Source organism: Pygocentrus nattereri, chromosome 22, assembly GCF_015220715.1.
Source record: "Pygocentrus nattereri isolate fPygNat1 chromosome 22, fPygNat1.pri, whole genome shotgun sequence".
In the NCBI taxonomy this organism is placed as follows: domain Eukaryota; kingdom Metazoa; phylum Chordata; class Actinopteri; order Characiformes; family Serrasalmidae; genus Pygocentrus; species Pygocentrus nattereri.
The window spans coordinates 14,028,848-14,055,543 of NC_051232.1; the positions used below are offsets into that span (position 1 = coordinate 14,028,848).

General features: G+C 38.5%; 1 protein-coding gene across 3 annotated transcripts in view; it reads left to right on the plus strand.

Annotated features, from left to right (window-relative positions):
- fbxw7 (F-box and WD repeat domain containing 7) overlaps positions 1-26,696 on the plus strand; it is a 208,714-nt gene that overhangs the window by 172,933 nt on the left and 9,085 nt on the right. For all 3 annotated transcript variants that reach the window (XM_037532579.1, XM_017713536.2, XM_017713537.2), the window contains 6 exons: positions 2,087-2,154; positions 4,119-4,260; positions 8,048-8,182; positions 10,184-10,307; positions 11,947-12,083; positions 14,430-14,543. In XM_037532579.1, coding sequence (XP_037388476.1) covers positions 2,087-2,154; positions 4,119-4,260; positions 8,048-8,182; positions 10,184-10,307; positions 11,947-12,083; positions 14,430-14,543 — 720 coding nt within the window. The remainder of the gene's footprint in view (positions 1-2,086; positions 2,155-4,118; positions 4,261-8,047; positions 8,183-10,183; positions 10,308-11,946; positions 12,084-14,429; positions 14,544-26,696) is intronic.

Consider the following 26,696-nt stretch of genomic DNA (forward strand, 5'->3'; position numbering starts at 1 on the left):
CTAAAAATAGTTTTATTCAAATGTGCTGTAGGATCTAGTTGTGCAAGGACACACTGAACCTTTGTTTTTTTTTTTTCTTCTTTTCGGGCTAGATGCTTGGTAGCCGGGCACCAACTATTCACCACAAAGAGGGGCATCTCGACCCGCCTGTGTGTCTGTTCATGTGTGTGGGGGGAGCGGTGTGATAGGGTGGTGAAGAAAGAGGCCAGTAAAGAATAGGGTCGCTCTATTTTTCTCCTGAAGCTGATATAAATCAACCTTCTCCATCTCATGCCAACATAGCAGCTGCTGCTTTTCATGCCCTTTACCCATTCTTTCAGACTGTATTTCCTGTGGGGCTGCGCGATAAATCACGTTTTTAGTTATGTGTTGCCTTGATAAGCAACTTATTATGGGCTGCAATTACAGATCAAGTGACCTCCTAGGAAAATTAAAGAGCTGCACGTTTTAAGCAAATTAAGCAAATTATTTTGTTGTCATACATATTTTTATACTTAATTGCTTATCTTACAAAATATGCTAAAGGCACATTTTGAATCATTTGCTTTTTTAAAATTAATTTTATGTTTGTTGGATTTCATGAGTAAATCACTTTATCAAAACGCCCACAGAAACTCATCTGGACCTTTGATTGGTCAGGATGCTCACATCAGGGACACTTTGACTGGTTAGCATAGGCTCGTTTGCATGTTGCAGTACTTGTCAGTATTTCTACACACAACCAGCCTTTAAAGATTTACCAACCTGACAGACCTACCTTTCAGAACTTCTTAAGGTGTAATTCATCCTTCTTATAGTTGTAGCTCCTCTTTTTGCTGTAAATCTGATTGAGAAAGAGAGAAGGGTACAGTGCCAAGAGTACACTGACTCAACATTCCCTAGTAAACACCAACAATAGCAAACACTGGGTTGTGTGCCTTACCTGTTCTTATTCAGTGTCCTCATTCACACTGGTTCATTTGGCTTAGTGCTTTCTCAGGAGTATTTTTTGCGTGAATGGCAGTGTTTAGGTGCAGAATGACAGAGTATGTTGGACCTTGTTGGAAAACATTAATGTTTTATTGGTGAATGTTTGTGTTTGGTGGACAGAGTTGCTGTTTTGAGGATGAATATTGGTGTTTTGGTGGGGAATGTCATTTTGATGGAGAGTATTGGTTGTTCGGCAGTGTTTGGATGAAGAATGTAATGGAGTGTGGTGGTGATTTAATTGAGAATGTGTTTGGTGGAGAAAGCTGGGAAAGCTGCGATAAACGGTGTTGTGTGGTGGTGAATGTAGGTGTTTTTGGGGAGAGTGTTAGCATTTGGGCAAGAGTGATGGAATTTGGGAGGAGAAAGTTTTGGTTAAAAACAGTGACACTAATAGAGAATGTTTGTGTTTTGGTGGAAAGGGGTTGCATTTGGTGAGTGTTGGTATTTATTGGAGAATGTGCTTTGGAGAAAATTGGTGTTTTATTAGAATTAATTCAATGTATTGTGGAGGTTTTTTGTGTTAGGTGATGGTGCGCAGCATGCAGTGTTGCCTTTACTGTCTCAGTAGGAAGATCAGAAAAATCTCCAAAAGCGGCTCAGCAGTCGCTCAGAGTTTACTAAAAACATCAGTGGTCCTGCCCTGGGGCTGTAATGTGAAGATGACAGTTTAGTTTTGTTATTTTAGCTTCATCAGGTCTCTGTAAAACGTCTCTAAGGTGAGCAGAGAGCTGTCTCAGAAATGTTCTATCCTCTTGGTTGCCAGGTGCATTTTCTTTTCTAAAAAGTAAGAAGAATGCTTCTGGCTGCTAAAGATAAGATATAAATTACTTTTACTATTAGAAGGTGGAGTGTAGTGACTAATCATCAACAGCCTGAATCACTTAAGCATTTTCAGCAAACTAAAGAATTTTTCAGAAATGCTTTAGAAACATGGAAGGTCTCTCATTTGTTTCAGATGGCTCCAAGGCAGGTTCCTTACCCTATTATTACTGATGCCGGTAATGACTGGGAACACTCACATGCTGCTGTTGGACTGTTTTTGCCTTGTTGTTGTTTTGCAGTTTATAAAACCTAAATTAACCATTGTCTCTCTCTGCTGCGTTCTTTTGTGTTGCAGATGAAGAGGAAGTTGGACCATGGCTCCGAGGTTCGACCTTTCCCTTCAGGCAAAAAGCCCTGTCCAAGGTAAAAACTCGCTCTGAACATGGAAAGCCATTCAAGTAAATAAGCTGATGTAAGAATGAGACATAAGTTACACAGTCATTAAGATGTAAACAGAGTGGAAATGCAGGATTTCAGTGTCACACATGGGAGCAGGTGCAATTGGTAAATAGCCTAAATAACATGCTTAGTAATTAAAAGAGATAAGTAAGTTTTAACAGCAAAATAAGTAGTTTTCATTGTGAGTAGTTGTGAAGCTACCAATCATGTGAACAGGACACGAGTTGCATTCACTTGGGCTACAGAAACAGAGTAGGCTACAGACTGTTAGAAGGCCACAGCTGTGGAAACTGCTCTTGACAAAGGCAAATACACGTCAATAAAGCTAAATAAAGTTAGATCTGACATGTGGCAGTCAGTTTAATTTGACTTCCACTTGACACAGCTATTTGGGTCTGCAAGCAGGAGCGGGACAAAACATTGTTTTGCAGGTTGCAGGTGGGAGCGGCACAAACGGTGTAGGTTTTCTGTGGAAGCAGGATGAAATCTTACGGGTGAGGGACTGAAAAAGCAGTGAAAGCAGTGCTAGTGTGGCTTTTTCAGTGACTAGCCTAACTCTGTCCCATGTTGTACATGTTAGCTGTAGTGTTAGCTTAAGAGTCTTCCTAAGAGGCAGCCTTCAATACTCATCCAACACAAAACCTTAGCACTGTCCCTCAGTTGTTTTTGAATAATATAACATTTCCAGTTGTATTACTGCAAAATTTTGATAACCAAATATCTGTTCACTAATTGTTATGAATACTTAAATATCAAAGGGAGTCCCAATGCATATCTGTAGTTTGAGTCAGTGATGCCACGATAGCCATAGGTACATTATCATCAGCAGTGTCTTTGCCATGGGTCATTGATAGTAGATAGTATATAAGGGTCTGTTTTTAGCTAGATTTTGTTTTGTAACTCAGCTGTTCCTCTCAGCTTCACCTACTGTAACTTTGGAGGCTGAACTCAGTTGTAATTAAATAGGGGTTCCACAGCAGCCCCCCCCCCTTTCTACACCACCTTCATTCCTTCAGTTCAATCCATTAATGATTCCTCTGCCTTCTGCCTTTGAAACAATATTTATTACATTCTCCCTAACAGTGCCTACTGGGATTTCGGAGGCAGCCTCCCCGAGGCCCGCCTGGCTAATGGAGTTTTAGTTTTTTGCCAGTGAGAGTTCTGGGGGCCAAATGAGTAATAGTTTTTGTTTGAAAATCTGACTTTGCTTTGGGGAAAAACAATTTAGATGATTCATAATATGATGCTTTTGGATGAATATTAGCATCTCAATAACTGTTTCTTATCATACAGTCACACAGGCTCAAATGATATGAGCATTGTGGCTCTACCCATTTTAATGAGCTAAGAATTCTAGCTGAATCAATTTCAAATAGGCAAAAGTCAAATAAACATAATGTAAATGTAGCACAGAAGGTGGAGCATGCTAGAGTATTTTAGCAGTTTTTTGTAATATCTGTTCGTTAACTCTTATTTTTCATAATGTTTATCAAATTTGTTGTTAAATCCCCCAAAACCCATGATTTTCCTCACAGCAGCGGTGTCTGTTATGATAAGTCGTTAATTGGTCTTGTTACAGCTACACACCTGTATTGCAGTTTGACCTAATCCCAGTCATTTAAGATGATCGCTGTAATTTTCTGTTTATGTCGCAACAGACACATTGACAATTTGGTGTATTTTCGTTTGTTGGATAGAAGAAAATGCATTTTTCTTCAACAAGTTGTGTCTTTTGAAAAGAAAAGTTCTTACATCTGACTTTCGCTCTAACGCCTTTAGAGAGAAGCGTAAGTGGAATGTTTCAGTAGGGAGCTGCGATATAGCGATAGATATTACTAAAGCCGACAGACCTCAGTATCAGCTGGTATTATCCGCTAAATAATATCAATCTTTGTCACCCATTCATCCATTTCTCTCTTTGTTTTCAGTCCGACGGGTTTGGTCCCGTACCCATCCACCCCTACTACGTTTGGCGACCTGCGGGCGGCTAATGGTCAGGGTCAGCAAAGACGCCGCATCACCTCCATACAGCCTCCCACCGGCCTGCAGGAGTGGCTCCGGACCTTCCAGGTAAGCAGTCCAAGTTGCAGGTGAAATCCTGTAATTTTGATTAATTTACTATTCTTTAGAAAACTAGTATCTAGGGATAAGATACTTACAGTAGTGGAATATAGATAATAAAACACTTATACACTCAGTTCAAAAATAGACTTTTATTTTGACCAAGAATGAGTACATATATTATTTAATACATGAACAAAAAAAATATATCTTAATATTCCAAGATCAGTTGAATCGCCACTTTCAGTGTGTCAGCTTGCTTTGTTTAAAGGTTTAGCAAGCTTCCCCATATATTAGCCTGTGGAAGTGTACCAGGGTGTCGGTGCTGTATCTTCATGCAGAGGAACCACTTCTGTAAATTCAACTCCTCAAACTGCTTCCACTGTGATAGAGGTGAAATGAAGGGTAGACCATATGGCAAAGTTATCACAATTCTGGAAGACATTTTCACAATACACAATATGCATCACAATGTTCAGCATTTCTGCAGTACAGCAATAGTGGCACATTTTAAAATTGCTCTAAATTTACCATCATCAAATATCAAATACCATCAAATATCAGTGCATATATATATATATATATATATATATATATATATATATATATATATATATATATATATATATATATAATCACTACTGCTAATTATCCTCTTATTTTACACCTGAAGAATAGTTTACCCTTTGTAAAGAAGTGTATATCATGACGTCATTTTAGCAGTAAAATTTATATCACTACGTAATTACCCATTTTTCCCTTATTTTACTTCTGCGAATGAGTCAATTTTAACAAAAGCGTATTTCAGAGGTAATTTATGTTCATGGCATTATTAAGCTACTGTAGTACTTCCAGTTATCCTGTAATTTTGAAAATGTGTCCACCGCCCGGAAACTATCGTGATGACTATATATTGCTACACTGCTACTGCCTGTTATCCTCTTTGAAAATTGCTTAAATAATAATTTTATATATATATATATGTATATATTGCCATCATTTATCATGACATAACATATTGTACACCTTTACTGGTTATGCTCTTATTCTACATCAGAGAAGGAGGTTTCACAGTCTGAAAGCACTGCCCTCCAGGCTGGCGTTTAAGCAGCCCCCATAAGTACAAGCTTGCAGCGCTGCACTTGTCATTCTAAAAGTGTCTTTTCAGAGTCTTTTCTTATTTTTTTCCATCCACCTCTAGCAGAGTGTCCTTCTCTCTAATCAGAAAACCTAACCCCCTGCTGACTCAGCCAGATCGTGCAGCTCCATCTGACCGCTGTTTGCTCTATGTTGTGAGTAATTGCGGGCTTGTTTAGTGCTCTCGGTGTAAGCGTAGCCAGCCTAGCGTGGAATAGCATGCACCTGCATAACCAGATAGGATGAGGAGAAATGTGGCTTTAAGATATGCTGAATAATGGTATGGATCATAATGCAGACCTATTTAGGCCTCATATAGAGCCTGTAAACAGCAGCCACTGTGCAAGTGTGTAAAATTCATATTAGCCTGTAGCTGATTGGATGGCTGCCCATTCTGACATCTTATTTTATTCATTTTGGTTTTTCTTTTTTCGTTTATAACCTGTTCCAACAAAAACAAAGTTTTGTGTCTTCAGGTATCGTGATGTTTTATTTTTGCTGAATCGCCCACCCCCCTCTGTTGCCCCTTTTCACTTTCTCTCTCTAAAATCCAGTCGAATGTGATGAATTGTTGCTTTGGTGTTCAGCTGTAGGCCGTTTTCAGCCTTTTTTTTTATTGTGATACTTCAGAAATACCGAAATCTATTTCATGTCCTGAAACTGTCCATCACCCAGTCCTTATTTCCCGCTCATCCTTTCGTGCCATTATCTCCTTGTAAAGGAGAAAGACCTGACTTCCTGTTTGCTAAACTAATCCGCTGAAGCCGCAAGTGTTGCTGAAATAGCTGCTAGTCGTTTGCCTGCAGGCGACATCAAATGGCATCGACATGAGTCATTAGTCAGCAGCCCAGACAGGAATCAATATTCCACAACAATCCTGTGTAGCCTGCTTGTTTATTTACTCCTCCCCCTCTTTTCAAACTAAAACAGCTTGTACCATTTTATTTATTTATTTAAGGGCCAGTAACATTGGAAATTTTTAAATTAGAGTTGATCTGGTGTTTCATTTTCATTCCAGTCCATACAGACCTTTCATAGAAACAAAGATGCAAAAACAGTCCATTTTGAATCCACTATTTGTGATATAGTATTCATTTTATTGATACCAACAAATGAACTTTATTAATGCCAAGTTGTTCCTTTTAGTAATGCTAACCTATTACCTTTAGTACTAAATTAAATAATAAAGCTCATTTAGCTTTATTATTGCTCAGTTATTAACTTAATTAATGCAAGCTTATTAACTCGACTGTATATCACCTGATACACATATTTTTGGAAATATTGCTTGAATTTCATCACAATAGCTCAGCCCTATGCATGCATCGGATCTTTTTAGGTCTTTTTAAATGTAGCTTAATTGATTTTTATAAACATGAATCATTGCTGTTGAACATTTCACAACTACCACAATTCATGTTCTCAGTTCTCAGTGGTATATGTTCTCCTCATTAGACCAGCCATTAAAAATCGTCTGTTTGTACAGTTTGAAACCACAGTGTCCTTCAGCCGCCTCAAGGCCATGGCCTTAAATCAGTTACATGATGAAGAATCTCAATCACGCTCTTCACATTCTTTCAGGCCAATTTAAACTATCGAGTGTAGGTCCCTCTCTCCATTTTCCTGAGTCCTGATAGAGCTGTTAAAAAGCAGGTGTGGTCCTGCAGACAGATCCTAATCTGAATTTCATGAGGGTCAGTTACTGACAGGCGGTGTTGGTGCAGTTTGAAATGGAATAATGGACAATACTGCATTATTTAAGAGATTCGATTATGAGTGCACATATTAATGCGAGCTTGGTGTTGAAATGAGGTTGATGAGTATTTTGAGCAGCAGTATCTTTTATTTACTACTTTATTTCATTTTTATATGTGCAGCATATAAACATCAGGTATTGGACATCAAAGCCATTAGATTTTTATGGGCCTATGTTCTAACATTTTTTTTTCCTTCTGAAATCTACTTTGAACATTTATGTGGCTTAAAGGTCGCATATCTTACCTTTCTTTTCTTTCATTCTTTTTCCCTGAGGTCAATTTATAACAGTTGTGGAGGTTTATGTACCATTTATTATTTTTCTGCTTCTCCTTATCTCTTAGAATTAAACCGGCTGTTTCTGTTACTGTTCCTTTAAGACCAATGTGTGTAGATGAACTCTGTTTTGGTTGGCTGTGCCTCATGATATTAGCAGGACTCAGAACATTTTTTATAAATTTGTTGTGAATGTATGGAGCTAAACTACTGTAGGCTGTTTTTTTTTATTTATAAATATGTTGCATTCAGAGCAGAGTGAAATCATTATTGATTATTGTTGATGTCAAATGATATGGACAAATATTGTGATAAGATTTTTGAACAAATGGTTGATCCCTTAGGTCAGTGTCTGTCTGATGGTCTGCTAACTGACAAACATAATTGGTCATGGTTTGAATAAAAGGACTCTGCTGTTAATGAGTGCACTTGAGGATTGTAGAGCTTTTTAAAGGTTCCTAAATGCATATCCAGCAATTAAAACAAACATGTCTTACTAATTAATGCTGACAGAGCGATACAGACCTTTATAAATGGAAAAATCTGACAAATGCGCACCTTCATATTAGGTTGCGTTTTTGATTTGCGTTTATATACATTTCACTGACTAATCTGTGTGTTTGTGCAGAGCTGGAGTGGGCCGGAGAAACTACTGGCGTTGGACGAGTTGATTGACAGCTGTGAGCCCACGCAGGTGAAGCACATGATGCAGGTGATCGAACCGCAATTCCAGCGAGATTTCATCTCCCTGCTGCCCAAAGAGGTGTGTACGCACTTGCATTTGGTTTTATATTTTGTCAGCACCAGGGCACCTTATACAGTCGGGGGAAAAAAAGTATTTAGTCAGTCACCAATTGTGACCGTTGCTGGTATGTTGGCCCATTCCTCCATGCAGATCTCCTCTAGAGTAGTGATGTTTTGGGGCTGTCGGCGGGCAACACAGACTTTCAATCCCTCCAAAGGTTTTCTATGGGGTTGAGATCTGGAGACTGGCTAGGCCACTCCAAGACCTTGAAATGCTTCTTACGAAGCCACTCCTTTGTTGCCCTGGCAGTGTGCTGGGGATCATTGTCATGCTGAAAGACCCAGCCACGTTTCATCTTCAGTGCCATTGCTGATGGAAGGAGGTTTGCACTCAAAATCTCACAATACATGGCCCCATTCATTCTTTCATGTACACGGAAAAGGCGTCCTGGTCCTTTTGCAGAGAAACAGCCCCAAAGCACGATGTTACCACCCCCATGCTTCACAGTTGGTATGGTGTTCTTTGGATGCAACTCAGCATTCACTCTCCTCCAAACATGACGAGTTGTGTTTGTACCAAACAGTTCTACTTTGGTTTCATCTGACCATATGACATTCTCCCAATACTCTTCCGGAACATCCAAATGCTCTCTAGCAAACTTCAGACGCGCCCGGATATGTACTGGCTTAAGCAGGGGGACACGTCTGGCACTGCAAGATCTGAGTCCCTGGCGGCGTAGTGTGTTACTGAGAGTAGCCTTTGTAACGTTGGTCCCAGCTTTCTGCAGGTCATTCACTAGGTCCCCCCGTGTGGTTCTGGGATTTCTGCTCATCATTTTGACCCCACGGGCTGAGATTCTTGCGTTGAGCCCTTGATCGAGGGAGATTAGCAGTGGTCTTGTAGGGCTTACATTTTCTGATTATTGCTCCCACCGTAGATTTCTTGACACCAAGCTGCTTGCCAATTGCAGATTCGGCTTCCCAGCCTGGTGCAGGTCTACAATCTTGTTTCTGGTGTCCTTCGACAGCTCTTTAGTCTTCACCATAGTGGAGTTTGGAGTGTGACTGTTTGAGGTTGTGGGCAGGTGTCATTTATACAGATGAGGTCAAACAGGTGCCATTAATACAGGTAATGAGTGGAGGACAGAGGAGCCTCTTAAAGAAGAAGTTACAGGTCTGTGACAGCCAGAAATCTTGCTTGTTTCTAGGTGACCAAATACTTATTTTCCACCATTATTTGCAAATAAATTCTCACAATGTGATTTTCTGAATTTTTTTTTCCTCATTTTGTCTCTCATAGTTGAGGTCTACCTATGATGTCAATTACAGGCCTCTCTCATCTTTTTTAAGTGGGAGAACTTGCACAATTGGTGACTGACTAAATCCTTTTTTTCCCCACTGTATGAATTATATGTATGTATATGTGTTATGTTATAAATAACACTGCTGTTACCTTGTATCTTCAAAGGGTTTTTTTAGTACCCTTTTCATTGGTCATTATAGAGAGAGAGAGAAAGAGAACCTATTGTATTTCGACAAGATATACATATGTATGGGTGTGTTATGTAAATAAGTATATATGTAATAATATATTCCATTTTAATAAGAACGTCAGAGAAAACTAGTCTGGAATTTTTTTTGCAGTGAAAATGTACAAACATGCATACAGGACTGCTTTAGGCTGTTCTGCAGCACTTAATACATCTTGTACTTTCTGTGGGTTTAGCCAGGTGTGGAAAATGATTGCATAACCGCGAGGAATTATGGGATTGCACAGGCATGCATAAGTCTCGTCTCCGCCGGCGTGTTTACATACATAATTATGTACAGAGAAAAGGTGTGGGGAGGGCATTATAATCAGATGATCAGTTTAATGTGAAAGGTATTTCTGTGAAATGGCCTAAAGCATAGGATTGTTACTGTCAACAAATGAAGAATGAATCCTCTCTCTCTCTCTCTCTCTCTCTCTCTCTCTCTCTCTCTCTCTCTCTCTCTTTCTCTTTCTCTCTTTCTCTCTCAGTTGGCCTTGTACGTGTTGTCGTTTCTGGAGCCGAAGGATTTGCTCCAGGCTGCACAAACGTGTCGATACTGGCGCATCCTTGCAGAAGATAACCTCCTCTGGAGAGAAAAGTGCAGAGAAGAAGGTGGGCCAATCGTAGTGCTCCAGACAGCACGTAACCTTCGACTGACTGCCCAGTTTAAGGAAATAACTACCCCTAGCCATAGGGCAGAGTTCTCTAACATATTGGCTATGTTTCAAAACGCATAGTTATGTAGCATATCTTAAAAATACTTGTAGTACTCACATTGGTCAAGATCAGATTTTTTTTTTAATATCTTAAAAATGCTCTTTATTTAGAGCTCTGATTCCTTAGTAGAATTTTGTCAGCCCCTCAACCGCCTAACAAAATAAACAGCAAAAATTACAAATAGAATTTATACTCATCAAAAAAACCCAGTCATTAGATTGTGTGGGTGTGTCCAAGACCCACCTACATGCCTAGTTTTGATCATTGATGTTGAAAGACGGATGAGAGAGAGTGAGGGGCTTATCAGGCAGACAATTTTACACTTTCATTCACTTTCAAGCACTGATTTTTTAAAAATAATGCTATACTGAAATCCACACCCTCTTAATAGTGTACTGTTAATACATGGATTGCGTTTTAAGTGCGAGTTAGATGTCTTTATCCATAAATAAATCTGTTTATATGCAGCATTCCCTGCATTTGGCTGTTTGTGATTTGCAGCTACTGTTAAGAGTTCCCTGGCGTTTAAAATAAGTTTGCATGCTGACATGAACTAACTGCAAGAATCAATGATGTGAGGTCGCTTCAGTGTGGTATCCCTGTTAGCAAAAATACTTTACAAGCATTTAACACATGATTCCACTCAAACCATGATATATGGTAGGGCAGGAAACAATAGAGGTTATTTAACACAATGCAGTTTAGTGTGTTTTGTATACCAGCACATATAATTCAGTAATTAATAAACCCATTTTAATTAGCGTAATGAGTTGAAATCGCAGAGTTGGAGCAGTTGAAATAGCTACAGTGTTTGTAATGAAGAGAACTGCTGATCTGCTCTAGTTAGTATGCAGTGGTGTAATGTAATGGACAAAGATTTTACTTTTACTTACATAACACGATTTACCATCCTGGGCAGCAGAGCCCAGATTTCTGCAGAGTCCTGCAGCAAATACAGAGACTATTATTGTCAAATCCACATAGGTTTTGCAAATAGAGCAAATAAGTGCTATTTCTAGTGCTGAAAGTCTCCTGAGGTCACAAAACAATTCAGTACATTTAGTTAGTTATTTTACCGTTGAAAATGGCCTGAGAGGTTGTGTCCAGTTGTTAAAATTTAAGCACCCGTGAATGAATTCCATGTTATAAAAGCAAGTTGACACAGCCTCTACAGAGAACACACTCAACACTTTGGAAGAAATAAGACATAAAATATAAAATAGGCCGTAACTTTTGCAGAGGCCGATTTTCCCTAGAAAATCAGTGCAACATGGAATTTTTTGGTTGGCCAAACTTTTGCATGCAGTTGTATATTATAAGGTTCCTAATAATGAGTTCAAATTGAATGTTATAATAATTCAATGTAATGGAACAACCACTTTGATCTTTACCCCTCTTTCAGTTAATGGGAATAGAATTAAGACAAAAATTAATCATGCTTTTAATATTTTAAGTTTTTATTTCATTGCATGTTATTGCATGTTAGATGTAGATCTAATATCAAATGAAGTTCACCCCCCCCCCGTTTGTTCAGGTATCGACGAGCCGTTGCATGGTAAGAAGAGGAAAGTGGTGAAGCCCGGATTCAGCCACAGTCCATGGAAGAGTGCCTACATCAGACAGCACAGAATAGACACCAACTGGAGGAGAGGAGACCTCAAATCGCCCAAGGTCAACATCTACATGCGCTTGATTTTAGGCCCACTCTCATTCCTTAAGTCTTATACTTGCATTCTTTCACAATTTGTCTTTTCTGTCTATTTTTCCTGTTCTCTTGAGTACAGAGAGTCATGTGAGCAGATAACTGGAAATTTAGGGCATTTATTTAGAGAGAAGGATCTGTAAAGACCACTTTCTCAACAATTTTTGCATGTTTCAGTGGTTGATATAAACAGTCATTCAGAGTGGTTTGACGTGAAGTGGTTCATTGTAGATGCTCGGATTTCTTCACAGTGGTGGTGATAGGAACCAGGGGTCACAATATCTACATGGTTTTCTTTGAGAACTGTTTTGCCTTACAACACGCTGCATATACGCCTCCACCATGAGTGGATGTCTGTTTTCTTTCATCTCCACTTTACAGTGGTTCACACACTGTTCACACCATTCTGACTCGGCAAGTTCCTCTAGAACAGAGCATTCTGCACCAAACCGCTCTGACTGACTTTGTTTACATCTTAAACATTTAAATGAGAGTTATTTTTGAAAAAAAGCATACAAAATGCACCAGCTTGAAAGCAATACTTTGACAAAAATTCCCACAAACTTGCCCCAAATGTAGTCAAGCAGCCCAAACACGTTTAGTGTCTGAAGTTTGCTTCTTTGATTTTTACCTCTAGAGCTCTGAGGCTAAAGTAGATAACAAATATTGAAAGCTTCTACCCTACCAATTATTGTCAGGTCTAAATCCCATACTTACCTCAAATAGTGTGGAGTTCTTCATTGATCCCTTACAGACTTGATTGTGTAGTTTCAACCTGCATAACACACATCTATAAACACAGACAAACTAAATTCAGTCTTCTAGATGGATATTATTTTTAGCTGTACTGATGTACTTCCACCCGTGTTACTGTTAAAAATTCTGAAAGTTTAAACAGCTGAGCTTAGATTGCTTTCCTGTTTTTGTCCCCATGAAGTTTGAACAGGTGTGTTTCTTCTTCTGTTTGAGACGGTTGGGGCTCAATTACGTAACCATGGCAATCGTATCTTTACAGTACCCAGTGTTTTGAAGATGCTGCGTCATTCGCTGTATCAGCAGATCACTGATACGCACATTTCCACCACCGCTGCTTTCCCACCCTCAACACAACACACCGTTTCAGTATTCAGACCCCATGCTGTCTCCTGCATGCATCCCTTATCTGTGTCTGTGGTTTTGTTTTATTCCTCTTTTTCTCCCTCCACTTTTCAGGATAGTGCAAGAATTAGGGATACATGAAAAGGAAATTGAGACCAGATCCACTTGCACTAGCATTGCAAAGAAATGTAATATGTATCTATATAAAATGAACAAAATGCTGATATTTTAGTCTGTCACCTAAATGTTCTGCTCTTCTGTGGTTCAATAAATACATTAGTTTCACATATCAGTTTTTAAATATCAGCCGATGCTGATATTTTTTAATTTCTGCAGATACCAATATGATTCTAATATTACTATGCAACCCTGTTGAGAAGCTTTAGGCATCTCACAATTTCAATCAGAATGACAAGTTTTACTATTCTAGTAAAAGTAATAAGAATATTTTAATATAAATACTTGAATTCATATTATACATTATGAAAGTCACATTTCCAGTACAGTAGTAGGCAATGTTATAATTTATAGTCACTGTTCTATAATTAATATATAATTCCTAAGTGAATAATACATTGCCTGTTTCAATAACACGAATCAAGTAAAGTGCTACAACTAAAGTAAGAGGACAGTGGCTATTTAACACATTAAGTCAAGTAGACATTTTGGTTTAGGTGTAGCAGCAGTATTTGAACACAGTACTCACCTGCCTCACCGATCAGACGCAATACAAGTAATAAACTTGACTGATTGTGTATCCCTATAAAGTACACCTCTATTTTAAACCCTACCTGCATTCTGTATCTATATATTGCTTTGTATTTTAGTCTCTCAGCCCACTAAACCAATTGGGCAGCATTAGGTGCTATGCATTATCACATATCGCATCTTCACAAATAGCCTTAGTTTAGTTGCATTTAAATTTGCAGTCATTACATGCTTTAAACTAAACTAAAACAAAATATTCATGCATTATACAAAATATTTTTATGGCATAAAAATGTCTGTTGATGGTGTTTTGTGTAACTATACTGAACATTTCACAAGAGAACTGTGATGCTTTTAAGAGTCTATTGTTTTTCCCCACCCCACTCATCCATCTAGATGTTTATTTTCTCTGTTCTTTATCTTAAACCTGTGGAAAGATGAAAAGATATCTTTCACACTGCAATAACTCGTCTCCCCCGCTCTGTTTTTTCATGTTCCTCATTTCGCAGGTGTTGAAAGGGCATGATGACCACGTCATCACCTGTCTACAGTTTTGTGGAAACCGCATCGTCAGCGGATCCGACGACAACACGCTGAAAGTCTGGTCTGCTTTTACGGGAAAGGTAAGCATTTCTTTGTGTTTAGTGTTTTGTTTTTTTTAATAATTATAATCTTTATTTACAGCACATTTTATTTTAGTTACTACAAAGAAAGGAAGCAAAACATTACAAAAACTAAAACTGTACCATTTATTGTAGGACGTATGATATCAGAATCATTAGCTTGATATTGATTGAACTTGGGGTGCTAGTAGAAATTAGTGAATAAACAGGCGCTACTCGCAAAGGACAGGTTCCCACATTAAACGCCGTTATATACCAATGTATGTGGCTGATGTATATTTGTGATTATATAATTAAGAACTTTAAAAGTTTAAGAAGACTGCTATATCTCATGATTTATGTTGGAACAGCTCACAATAAAAGGTTGTGGTGCTCTGTGCTGTGAGTTCTTGGCTCCAGTCCAAACTGCAGATAGTACTCTGTGATAGTTGTACACAGTGAGCATCAATGTGAGTTGAGCTTTTTTAGCTTTCTAATAATTTTATTTCTAATAATTATTTTATTGCACATATATTGCATATATTTTTCATGATTAGCTATCTACACAGTACCGCTATTTAACAAACTAGCTTTAAGAATTTAGCTTAACACCCCCCCCCCCCCCCCAAATAAATATTATGTTATGCCGTGATATAGTTACAGTTAACCATTAAGTAACCATTACTTATAGAAAAATTATATATAGCCCTATTAGGATGGTATTAAATGGAAATGGGGTGCTGGGGTACTTTCCTCTTTTACAGCTGCTCCTCTGTGAATTTTTTGCCATCCAGGTCAGCCATATCACTGTGCTTTTTTCCTTCTCTGAGAAAAAAACAGGCTGAAATACTGTTTTCTACTAAACTCTGTGCTGCTCTGACCATAATTGGTCACCTAGTGCATTTCACAGATCTTCCCCCAAATATTAAACACTTTCCGAATTGCGAAACAGAAAAATCTGATGATTTATTCAGTTTGGATGGTAAAACGTCAACTGCCTATGCCATGCTAGGGTATCATCAGGAGAAGAAAGTTAATAAAATCAATGAGAAAAGTGAGATCCTGCAGGTTTATTATAAGAGCAGTTATCACAGTGGTTATGTGCAATATGACAGTGTTTTATTGTTTTTATGATAAATTGTTATTTCTGAACATATTGTGGTTGTTGTCAGTACATGAACTCAACAATTGTATGAGTCATTACAAAGACAACATAATTAGTCCTGTTTGATTTAATGCAGTGTGAAATCACTGTATGATCATCAAATAGCCAAAGTTTTTGACAGTTTTTTTTGTGTCTGTTCTAACTATTAAATGTATCGGTTTCACTTAGCAAAAACCTAATATTGTGATATATAATTTAACATGGAAACATTCTCAAATATCATGATATTGTATTTTTGCCCCCTGACTTCATCATGATACTTTGACATTTTCGTAGTACACAATATTTAGTTTTTCTGGGATTGAATTAATTGGAATAGAACAAATAGAACCTATAGTGCCACATATAAAAATACTATGATAGTATATAATAACAATAGTAATAATAATAGTAATACTAGAATTACACCTACAATCAGTTGTATTCAGTATTTTGCACACTGCACTAAATCCTATTAAGCAGGACAAAATGATGCTCACTTGTAATGAAGCATATAGTCAGTGTTCCTTGAGTACTGATGATATCCACAATATGCTTAGAAAAGTATGTTGTGACATAATTTATCACAATATAGAATATTGTCCTGTTGCTCACCCCTACATTATATTCACATGCACAACATCAGTTTTGTTTTTTTTTTTCTTTTAGAAAAAAATATTGAGAAATAATGAACGGTTGTAATGCTAAAGATCTACAGCTATACTCTGCATTCTACAAACGTGCTCATCCGTGCTCATCCTGTGGTAGTTTTATTGTCATCCGGATGTCTGGAGTTTTATGAGTGAGGAGATGTGTAAAACATCCTCTCTCGCTCGCTCTCTTGCTCGCTCTCTCTTGCTCGCTCTCTCTTGCTCGCTCTCTCTCTTGCTCGCTCTCTCTCTTGCTCGCTCTCTCTCTTGCTCGCTCTCTCTCTTGCTCGCTCTCTCTTGCTCGCTCTCTTCCTCGCTCTCTCTCGCTCTCTCGGGAGTGGAGTGTCATGACACTGTTCTCCGTGTGCATGTTACTCTGTCTTACGCTCGTCTCACAGCAGATACATGGCTGTGAACTCGTCCGGGAAAACTCCATATTATTGTCCTCATCAATTATTTACTCTGGACACAAAGACAGACGAGTGATAGAGAACTCTCTCTCTCTCTCTCTCTCTCTCTCTCTCTCTCTCTCTCTCTCTCTCTCTCTCTCTCTCTCTCTCTCTCTCTCTCTCGCGCTCTCTCGCTCTCTCTCTCTCGCGCTCTCTCGCTCTCTCTCTCTCGCGCTCTCTCGCTCTCTCGCTCTCTCTCTCTTTCTCTCTCGCTCTCTCTCGCTCTCTCTCTCTCTTCTCAGATTTTTCATTACATTAAATGAGTAACTCACTCTAAATGTAGGTATTGTGATATAAACTAGATCCACAGTTTCTCATTAGGTTGAATGAATGAATGTGGGTGGAGCTTGGAGAGCGTAATTAATCTGAATATGTCTCCTGAAATTACAGTTCACCCAAAATCTCTTCATAAGTTAAATCATGTTCACAGTTAAATCTCACCCCCAGCTCTCAGATGTGTACATTAGCAGTTTAGCAGTGCGTGTTCTTGCAGGTTGGCTGTGTTCCTGCTGCAGCAGGGGCTGCGTAGGTGTATGTTTTCGTTCCGCAGTGTTGCCGCTGCTGTCTGACGGGATACGTCACTGTGGCAGATGGCTTCAGCTCCACTCGCTCTAGGATGACTAGGGTCGTCTCCGCCTTTCTGGCCAGGCGCCACTTTCATCCACTCGTCAGACAGGGTCGTGCGGTAAAGCTGCTCTTTCTCACTGATCAGGGAACAGCTTTCATTCTTCCTATTGCTGTAGTTTGGTGAAAAACCCCCTCCTTTACTCCGATCAGCCAAGTACACACAAAATTCATTCTTCAAAATGGCTGTTTACTGTGTAGCTATGCCACAGACTTTTGACTACTTTTATAGGCTTACAATTTGAAACAGGCATAACATTAAAAATAAAAACGCAGAGGGTAAAAAAAAAAAATAGCACATGCTATTTAGGGGTTGTTTAGAGGCTCTGTAATATGGCTGCTAATGTAATTATTGAGGATTTCCGTTTTTAAATATTCTATCAAGTATCTCAAATATTAAGTTCATCACTCTCAATACTAATGTAATTCATCGCAATAATGAACACACATCATCAAATCGGCTTCCTCTTAGCCACAAGGGTAGATGATGATACGAAAAAAGCTCACGGCTGCTGAGGAGCAGGTGGAATTAGCAGCTGTGGAGGAAAGCCTTTCACAGAGAGGAATAAATCAGGGCTAAAGCACAAACTGGGACAGCAGTGTGAAGCCGAAAGAGAGAAGAGGAAAGGAAAGACGTGTGCGTGCGATATGGTTCAAAGAAATCCATCCTGGCTTTCATTGACAGGCACTTGAAAAGGAAATGGTCTTTCTAGCCTAATTGGTGCTGAGGAATTCCCCATAGTGCACAGATCAGATTCAGCAAGGTGCAGACTTTAGCCACACGCTAGCCTTGATTAGCATGTAACAATTGTTTGGAGGGCTGCACTGTATGAACAGAATGAGTTTTGAGAATATATTGCTACATATTGTAATATTCTTCACAATATGTTCAAACACATTGGTGAATATTCCCTGTTGTGATTGGTCAGGATGCTCAGTGAACTGCACTGTGGTTGGATAGAGGGTCATTTGCATATTGCCATCTGTGATAACAGTATTGCAAAGGCTAATATCATGAAAAAAAATAAAAACATATATTGTGTATCTCTAAAATCTGATGGTTTTCCCATTAAAAGCCTTTTCTTTTAGCTGGTGATAATAGCACTGCCTGTGTTGGTTGCAACAGGTTATGGTGATCTGAGAACCACCCCTCCCACCACATTGATAGTGATAGTTCAGCCATAAAATCACATTAACCAAGTTTCCTTAGCACAGATGTAGTCAGATGACCAAGATCTTTCTGTTGTCTGAAGTTTATATGGTTATAAGTAATGGTTGCTTATACCCAGTCAATTACCAATGTGCTAACAGCATGAATAAATTATGAGAAACAGTGTGGAGTTGTTGAGTAATCTGTAATAGACTTAATTGTGTGGTTTCTCGCTCTGACACACATCTATAAACATGGACTAAAATCAAAACAGCTGCTACTGTTTTTAGCTTATTGGAGTCTATGATTTTTGTGGTCAGCACGTCTAGAATACTGAGCAGTTGCATAGATCATACAACGAACAGATTTAGATAAATTAAGAAGAGCTTTTGAATGACAACCAGTGTACAGTTGCTGCATGACTGTAAAGTAACCATGTAGCTGATTGGATGGCTGCCTATTATGGTGTCGTCTTATATTTTAATAACTGCAATATGGCTGGAGCGTGTTACTCGTTCAAGATTGTGTTTAAAATCAAAGTAGATACAGTAAAATGTCATGTTATTTTTGCCACATCATTCACCCTTTTTTGATGTGTCTGTATACTGACAATGGCCACCATTGAGGTTAAGTTATTTCATGTTAAATGTGGATTGTACTCCTTATCTGTGTAGGCCAAGGTGCCTCCTTCCCCTACTCTTTCCCAGCATCATTCATCCTAGCTTTCTATACACCATTCCCTGATGACCTTGGGTGGGTCTGTGTGCTCTCTCTCTCAATTCTCGTTACTCTTCAGTTCATCAGCTAAGTGCCATAAAATCCCATGGACGCAGGTTCTGCCCATATATTCTCTGACCAAGACCCAAACAATCTCAGATAGAGATCAATAAACACATCTGAAGAGACTTACTCCAGCTTTCAAATGCCTGTCCCTTGACTTCTAACTGTATCTCCATTGATATCAATCCTGTAGTTTGTGCCTATTTGTTTACGTACGTTTTCAGGGCTGAAACAGGCTTGACCTTGTAATGCCCGAAGAAAGCAAAAGCCTCCCAGTAATGTACTCCAAAAACTACTTTTACAAAGATCTATGTTTCTTTTTTTAAAGCAGAAAAATCAAAAAAAATTTTTTTTTGGGTCCTGAGATCAAGATTAGGGTTCATCTTTGGATTAGGTTTAGATATGCCTTACCTCAATATAGGTACTCAAGTATACAATACATATACATTTGTTTGTTTTGTTGTTCTACAGCTGCCCAAGGTTGTGTGTGTCTGCGTCTCTCTCTCTCTCTCTCTCTCTCTCTCTCTCTCTCTCTCTCTCTCTCTCTCTCTCTCTCTCTCTCTCTCTCTCTCTCTCTCTCTCTGATGTGGTCAGGGATTGTTTTGGAGATAAAGGCGAGCTGAAGAATGTCGCTGGAAGAGAATAGTTGAAATTCCTTTTTCACATAAGTGCACAGAGCTCATTAAGCACACGCTGCTGTAGACCCTCATTACTTTGGAGTGCTTCAGTTATAAATTGACTGGAGATCATGGATGATTAGGGAAAATTGGCCTGGTTGTGCTGCTCTGTTTTTGCTCGAGTTTTCCCCACAGATCCAAAGCTCCAGTGTAGCGTCTCTCTGTATCTCTCTGCTCTTGAGGAGGAGATTTTGCTGCATTTTGGAGCAGTGAAATTCCCCCTTTGTACTGTTTCTTCTCATCTGAGACTAGCTTGAAAGTAATGGTTGCTAATGGTTGAATTCTAAAGGACCAGTGTCCTCTTGAGGTCCACTTATAGTGCATGTGTGTTTCATATACCAAAAACAGTTCCTTTTTATGTCAACGTTCGTGCCTCTAATACTGATATATGCTCTGTTCTGATAGGCTGTGGATTAGTCAGAAAGCAAACCAGGCTGGAACACTTCTTGTAACTTAAGCATGAATGTGTGAAGCTAAACTGTTGTAGCAAGATATGTGACATCACAAAAATGTGAATATGTGACATCACAAAAATAATGAATTCACGACAAACTCTTTCTTCGCAGCTTAGATTTTGTAGATAAGCTGGTACATTTAGAAAGTTAAATATTTACATAATGCATTATAATCATTTATTTTTAAAAAGTGAGAAATTAAGTCTTTCATGTTATGGCCCTTTAATACAGCAGTCTGCCAGCACAACAGTTTTGATGAGAGAGCTTCTGGTCGATTGTAAAAGGATACTGTGTTTACTAGTCAAACACAGAGTCACAAACAAATATTTAAGCACATTAACATTTAACTAATTAGTTCCATCAATGTTTCTAATATATTTTGTAATATAGGTACCTATATTCTATCATCAGCATTATGTATAAGGTTCACTGGTTTTTTGGATAGTCAATAAAATGGCTGTGTTTGGGTTGTAGACATGGTGACCCCTGGTTCCCATCACCACCGCTGTAAAGACACCTGAGGCTCTACAATAAACCATTTCACTCCGAACTAACCACTGAATTATGCAGAAATTATGGAAAATCTGTGCAACTCCTCTTCAGCATAAAGCACCTTTTCTGGCACTTTATTATTGTTGCATCTAATAGAGACACCCCTGTATTGTATCAAATCAGTGAAGTTTGTGAGTCATTACAGCTGTGCTGAAATCAGCAGCCTGTATAATATAATAATATGATAACTTTCTGTGAGTGAGCTTTTAGATGTGGGTGTTCCCATCACCAATACTGTGAATATTTCAGAGTCAGTAAGTTTCTCTAGGGCAAAGCATTTCACACCAACCCACTCTGAATGACTTTGCTTACACCTTAACTCTTTAATTATGCAGAATTCCCCTTTAATTGTGATAAAGTTTTTTGAAACTGTTTTTGTCCTGTAGTGTTTTAGTATCAGGTAATTTCCAAGTGACAGGGTTTAGATAACAGCTTGTCTAAGACATTAACAGTTTTGTCAGAAATGCAGATCTGGTTGTCGTCTCTAGGTGTTTTTTGGGCTCTACTAACCTGCAGTTCATTTAAAGTGATGTTTAAATTGCAGGCTGTAGTGTTCAGTGGGCTGATCGTGTTCTCAGAGATGAATGGGGGAAGAGGAACGAGTGATTCTACGTTATCTGTGATGAGTTGAGATTAGAGTGGCTGAGTGTGATAGCAGCGTTACTGGCAGCGTCTCCATGCTGAATGAACAGAACTCACACTGTGAGAGATTATGAGAGCAGATTAGGCTGAAATGCAGAATCCTGTTCATTTGAATACACCGTGGATAAAAACGGGAGTGTCGCGATAACAGGATACGAGGAGGAAACAACTAAATGACAAAGGTGTGAACGCAGCCAGGCCTGCATAACAGCTCATCGTTATCTCTGTGTGCTTTTATTCCTGCTATTCCAAACTTCACCTGATTGAAATACAAACAGCTCGTAAACATAAACGTTCAGGACCTTGGAGTACATTCAGAATGTTCAGAGTTCACCCGTTTGTTCCACAGATAAAAAATCATATTTTTTCAACTTTTCAATGTCCCTCTTTTTCAAATTAATCTACTAATCTACTTCTAATTAATCTTTTTCTTTCTTTCCTTTTTTGTCTTTCTATTTCTTTTTTTTACCTTTTTGTTTTTGTCTTTACACTTTTTTCCTGCTTCTTTAGGTCTTGCTTTCTTTCTGTTCATCTTTTCCCCCTTTTTGTTTGTATTTTTCACTTTTTTTTCTTTCGTTTTTCTTTTAGTTTTGATTTCTTCTTTTTTCCTCTACTTATTGCTTGCTTATTTTTTTCCTTTTTCTTTTTTTCTTTTCTCATGCTTTCTTTCATTTACTTTTTTTTCCTTTCATTCTTTCACTCAGTTTCTTTTTGTCTTTGCCTGCTTATTTCCCCTCATTCTGTCTCAGTTGTGAGAGATGGGGGGGGAGGGATGGTGATTGTAGACTTATCAGAGTCAGAACAGCAGAGAATCAGCTTTATCATTGAGATCAACTGCAAACATCATTGATCATTAATAATACATATCTTTTGATCTCGATATATAATTAATTATACATTTTAACATGCGTATTCATATGTATTATACTTTCTATAAATATCATTCACTAGAGACCAAACATGACCAAACTAGAGACCACTTCAGTTATCAGAATTTTTAATTATTATTAAATAAATTATTTTAATTCATTATAATTTACAACTTCAGGTGAAGCTCCTGTACACCTCAAAAGTGTCTTTTTATTATTCTTTAATAATAAACATTTTGAATAGATGTCAACTCAGTGAGATTGTGAGAGCTGCTTATATCATACACCTTGTGGGCTGTGTGGGGAGGGACAGAAGTACAGTCATGCAAAAGTTTGGGCGCCCCGGTCAAATTCTATTTTAGATTTGCTTTTATAAGCGAAAAAGAGGCATCTTCTACAGAGAATACACTTCTGCACATTTTAAACCCCTTTTTTTAAAGTTTTTTACTGTTTATCTGCTGAATTTATCATGTTGGAAAAAAGAATGTGTGGCCTGTGCAAAGGTTGTAGACTTTTTCATATGACTGTATATGACCTTGTTGTGTTGAAGGTCAGTCTGAATGCTGAAGCCTGCCCAGACAAACCAGACCCACATCTCACATCACATTACGTATATGGGAATGTGAAGGTCAATAGGGGGTTGTGAAGTGCTCATGGGTCAGTGTTGAAAAGCTCTTTTCAAAACAGTCCTGCCTTAAGTCTTGCTAACTGTTAACTTTGCAGAGTAGTAGATCCTCCCTCTCTCTTCTTCTTTCTCTCACTTCTCTATATCCTTTCTCCTATCTGTTTCTCCCTCTCTTCGTCTTTGATTTTTCTCCCTGTCTTTCATTTCTCTCGTCTTCTGCTTGTCCTATCTCTGTCTCTCTGCCTTTCCATCCTATTGTTTCTCCTGTCTATCTATCTGTCTGTCTGTCTCTCTCATTTCTTTCTCTCTTTTTTCCTTCCTCTGTCTATTCTTTTTCCTTTCTCTCCTTCTCTTTCTCCTCAAGCTTTTCTTATCTCTTTCATTCTGCTTTATCTTTGTCCATCTTTTTCATCCTCCTCGATCTGTCCCCTCTCCCTCTCTCTCTGTCCATGACTCAGCCTGCACCTTTGGCTGACCACCAAGTTCTTTACATGCAGACTGCAGCACACGGAGGGAAGGGATGGGGGGGGAAGAGAAAAGCCTGCATTCATCCGCCCACTGCTGATTCCTGCGGCCAGTACCGTAATCACACACAAACACAGTGCTAGCATCTGCGTTTTTTTTTGCTGATCTGTTAACAGCTACTGCAGCACAAATGATAAATTTAGCCATTGAGAATAAATAGTGAAGCTGTTCCCAGATCAGTGCAGTAAAAACTCTCGGCTGGAAACATTCACCCTGCTTTTGTTTAATGATGTCTAATGATAGCTAAGTGAATTTAGAGACTCCACTCTCCACATTGTGCCGCTCTTTCCTGCCTTGTCATTTCCCTTCATCTAACCTTTTAGTCCAATTCAGTCGGGACTACATTTCCCATAAAACTGTACAGGTTTTGATTTGGATTTATGAAGTTATAGTGTGGAAAAACTGAAAGGTTTCCAGCCTGGGGCTTGGTCTGCAGGCCTGCAGCTGGATGCTACTGGACCCGACCTGGAACAAACAGAACTTACAGTTCCAGTTCTTTATATTCTACTTACTTGAATCATTATAATAACTATGATTAGCAATTTTATTTCACTCAAAAGCATCTAATTGCCTAACTAGTGAGCTTAACTTGCTAGTCAGTAATGATAATTTACTAATGATAGTGACACTGTTTCAAAGGTCATGGTCAAGCTTGCCGTTTTACTCAGCATTCTACCTGTTATTACTGTTAGTCATAGTAGTACAATTGTAAATATATACAAGCAAATATTTAAATGAATAAAAACACTGTTAGTTGACAGAATTTTAGTAGATCAAAAGTCTTACGACTCAATGGTCAGTTAATTGGCTCAAAATTAAACCACCTATGAGCCAACGAGAGCCTGGGATCGTGAAGATGTTCCAGCAGCAAGCCTGGTGAGAAAAACGAAGAATGACCAGCTGCTCCAGTCTGTCTGTTCAACAGCTGGCAGATCCTGGCTATGGGATAGAACCCGTTCACAAGCCTATAAAATACCACCCTCTAGAAAAATAGCACTTGAAACTTGAAACGTTGCTCTGTTTTTTCTGATCTCCTGAGTGTTGCCTAGATGTTTTAGAGAAAGCAGACCAAACATAATTGTTACTTACCAGACAGAACCTGTCCTTCTGTCCACCATTCACTAGTCAGGAGCGTAAAAATGGGCGGAATGCGAAAAGGAGAAGAAAAACAGTAGAAAGGTACTTCGAATTTGAAGCTCGATCTGTGGCATCAAATGTTCCTCGGCAGTGGGCTAATCTTTCCCTCTCATGGATGCCAGAGCCAAGCTTCTTTATGACGTCTCTAAAGGCAGATAAACACACGTCTGAGTCATCTTTCATTTTGTACGTTCCATCTTGCAGATGCTCTAATCAACACCAAACACGGGCAGAAACCTCTTACAGCCTCTTTAGCATTTTTTTTAAACCTTCAGGCTTTTCTCAGGAGAGATCCATCACCCTGGTAACACATGCTTGTTTTAAAATGGACCCCAGCATGCATAATGTAGTTAGAAATGTGTTCATATTCATGAAATAGTCATTCATTTCTTTTCAAATATGAGTTTGAATTCTTTTCACTGAGGGAGCTTTGAGGGGTGGACTTTTTTTTTTTTTCTTTAAAATTTTAAAGAAATTAAAAAGCATCAGTTAAATTTTCTTTTAAGGTGGTCATTTTAAAAGTAAACTGCTTAATCTTTCTACTACACTTGCTTATGCCAACAATGCGACACAGCTGGATTCCAATTAACTCTAATGTAAAAAAAATCGCTTACAACATAAATGTGCGTGAAAAGATTATTTAAAATAAAGCAACTGTGTTGCATTGTTCTTATGTTAACTTTTAGCTGTACGTAGCTACTTAGTAGTTACTACTAGATCATCTGATTTGCTTTAGCTTAAAAAGCATTTAAAGCTGTGACATGTTGAGTCCTCCAGTTTCTGCTGATATCACCAGACGATTTGTTTTACCCCGCCTGCTCTGTTTTATGGCCACGTCTGTGGAAGAGTTCTTATGGTTGTGCTTTGATCTCAGTGTTTTTTAAAATTGCATGTCATCTTTACATCTTAGTGGTATGGTCTCTCTCTTTCCCTCTCTGTCCCTTTGGTCAGTACAGTAATGGTTAGCTATTATTGTTAATTGAGTTGACTTGCTAATTAGTTGCTCTTTTGTTCAGACTAGTGAACAGCAACGGAACAAAGAGATGCTTAATGGAACACAAACGGTTTTGAGACGGAACAGGAAAAGAGTGGGGGGAGGGGGTAGCCACCACCTCCAGATTAATGATGCAGAACTGTTGATCATAATGGGGTGGGAGCAGAGAGAAAGAAAAGATGAGAGAAGAACAGAAAGACTGAGAAATTTGAGATGGAGATACAGATGGGGCAAGAGCTTGATGGTAGAAGATGAGACATAGGAGGAGAAGTAAGAGGAAAAATACACTGGATAAGAAAGGAGAGAGATTGGTTGAGAGAGCATGGAGAAGAGAAAAGAAGGGATGTGAGATGAGAAACGAGAAAGGAATTAGAGGCAGAATGATAGAAAAAACAGACATGAAAGTGGAAAAAAAAATAGAATGAGATGAGACTGATAGAGAGAAAGAAGAGAACAAGAAGAAGAAAGACGACATGAAAGGAAATATATATATAAAATATTGTTTTTGTTTTTTAAAAAATCATTCTTCATTTTATTGACTTTGATCCAGAGGTTCTTTACTCCAGATCATAACCTGCTGAATGACCACGGGAACTTTTTTGTTCTAGTTTCATCCTAAGTTAAATTGAATTCAGCTGTTTTAATTAAATCAGGCAAAAATGGTCTTTGGTCTCACAGATGAATCTGAGAGATTTCTGTTATTGCAGCAATCAATATCCAATCTATCATCTGTGAAGAAGAAGAATGTGTTTCCTGAGTCATTAGAGCCAGCCAAGCTTTCTTACAGAATCACTGTGAATATTAGCTGTTTGATTTACGCTCCGTGAGCAGCAGTAATTATTGTGTCTTAAAGGAAAAGTCAGAATGATGAATTAAATTGTGTTAGAAAGAAAATGAAATA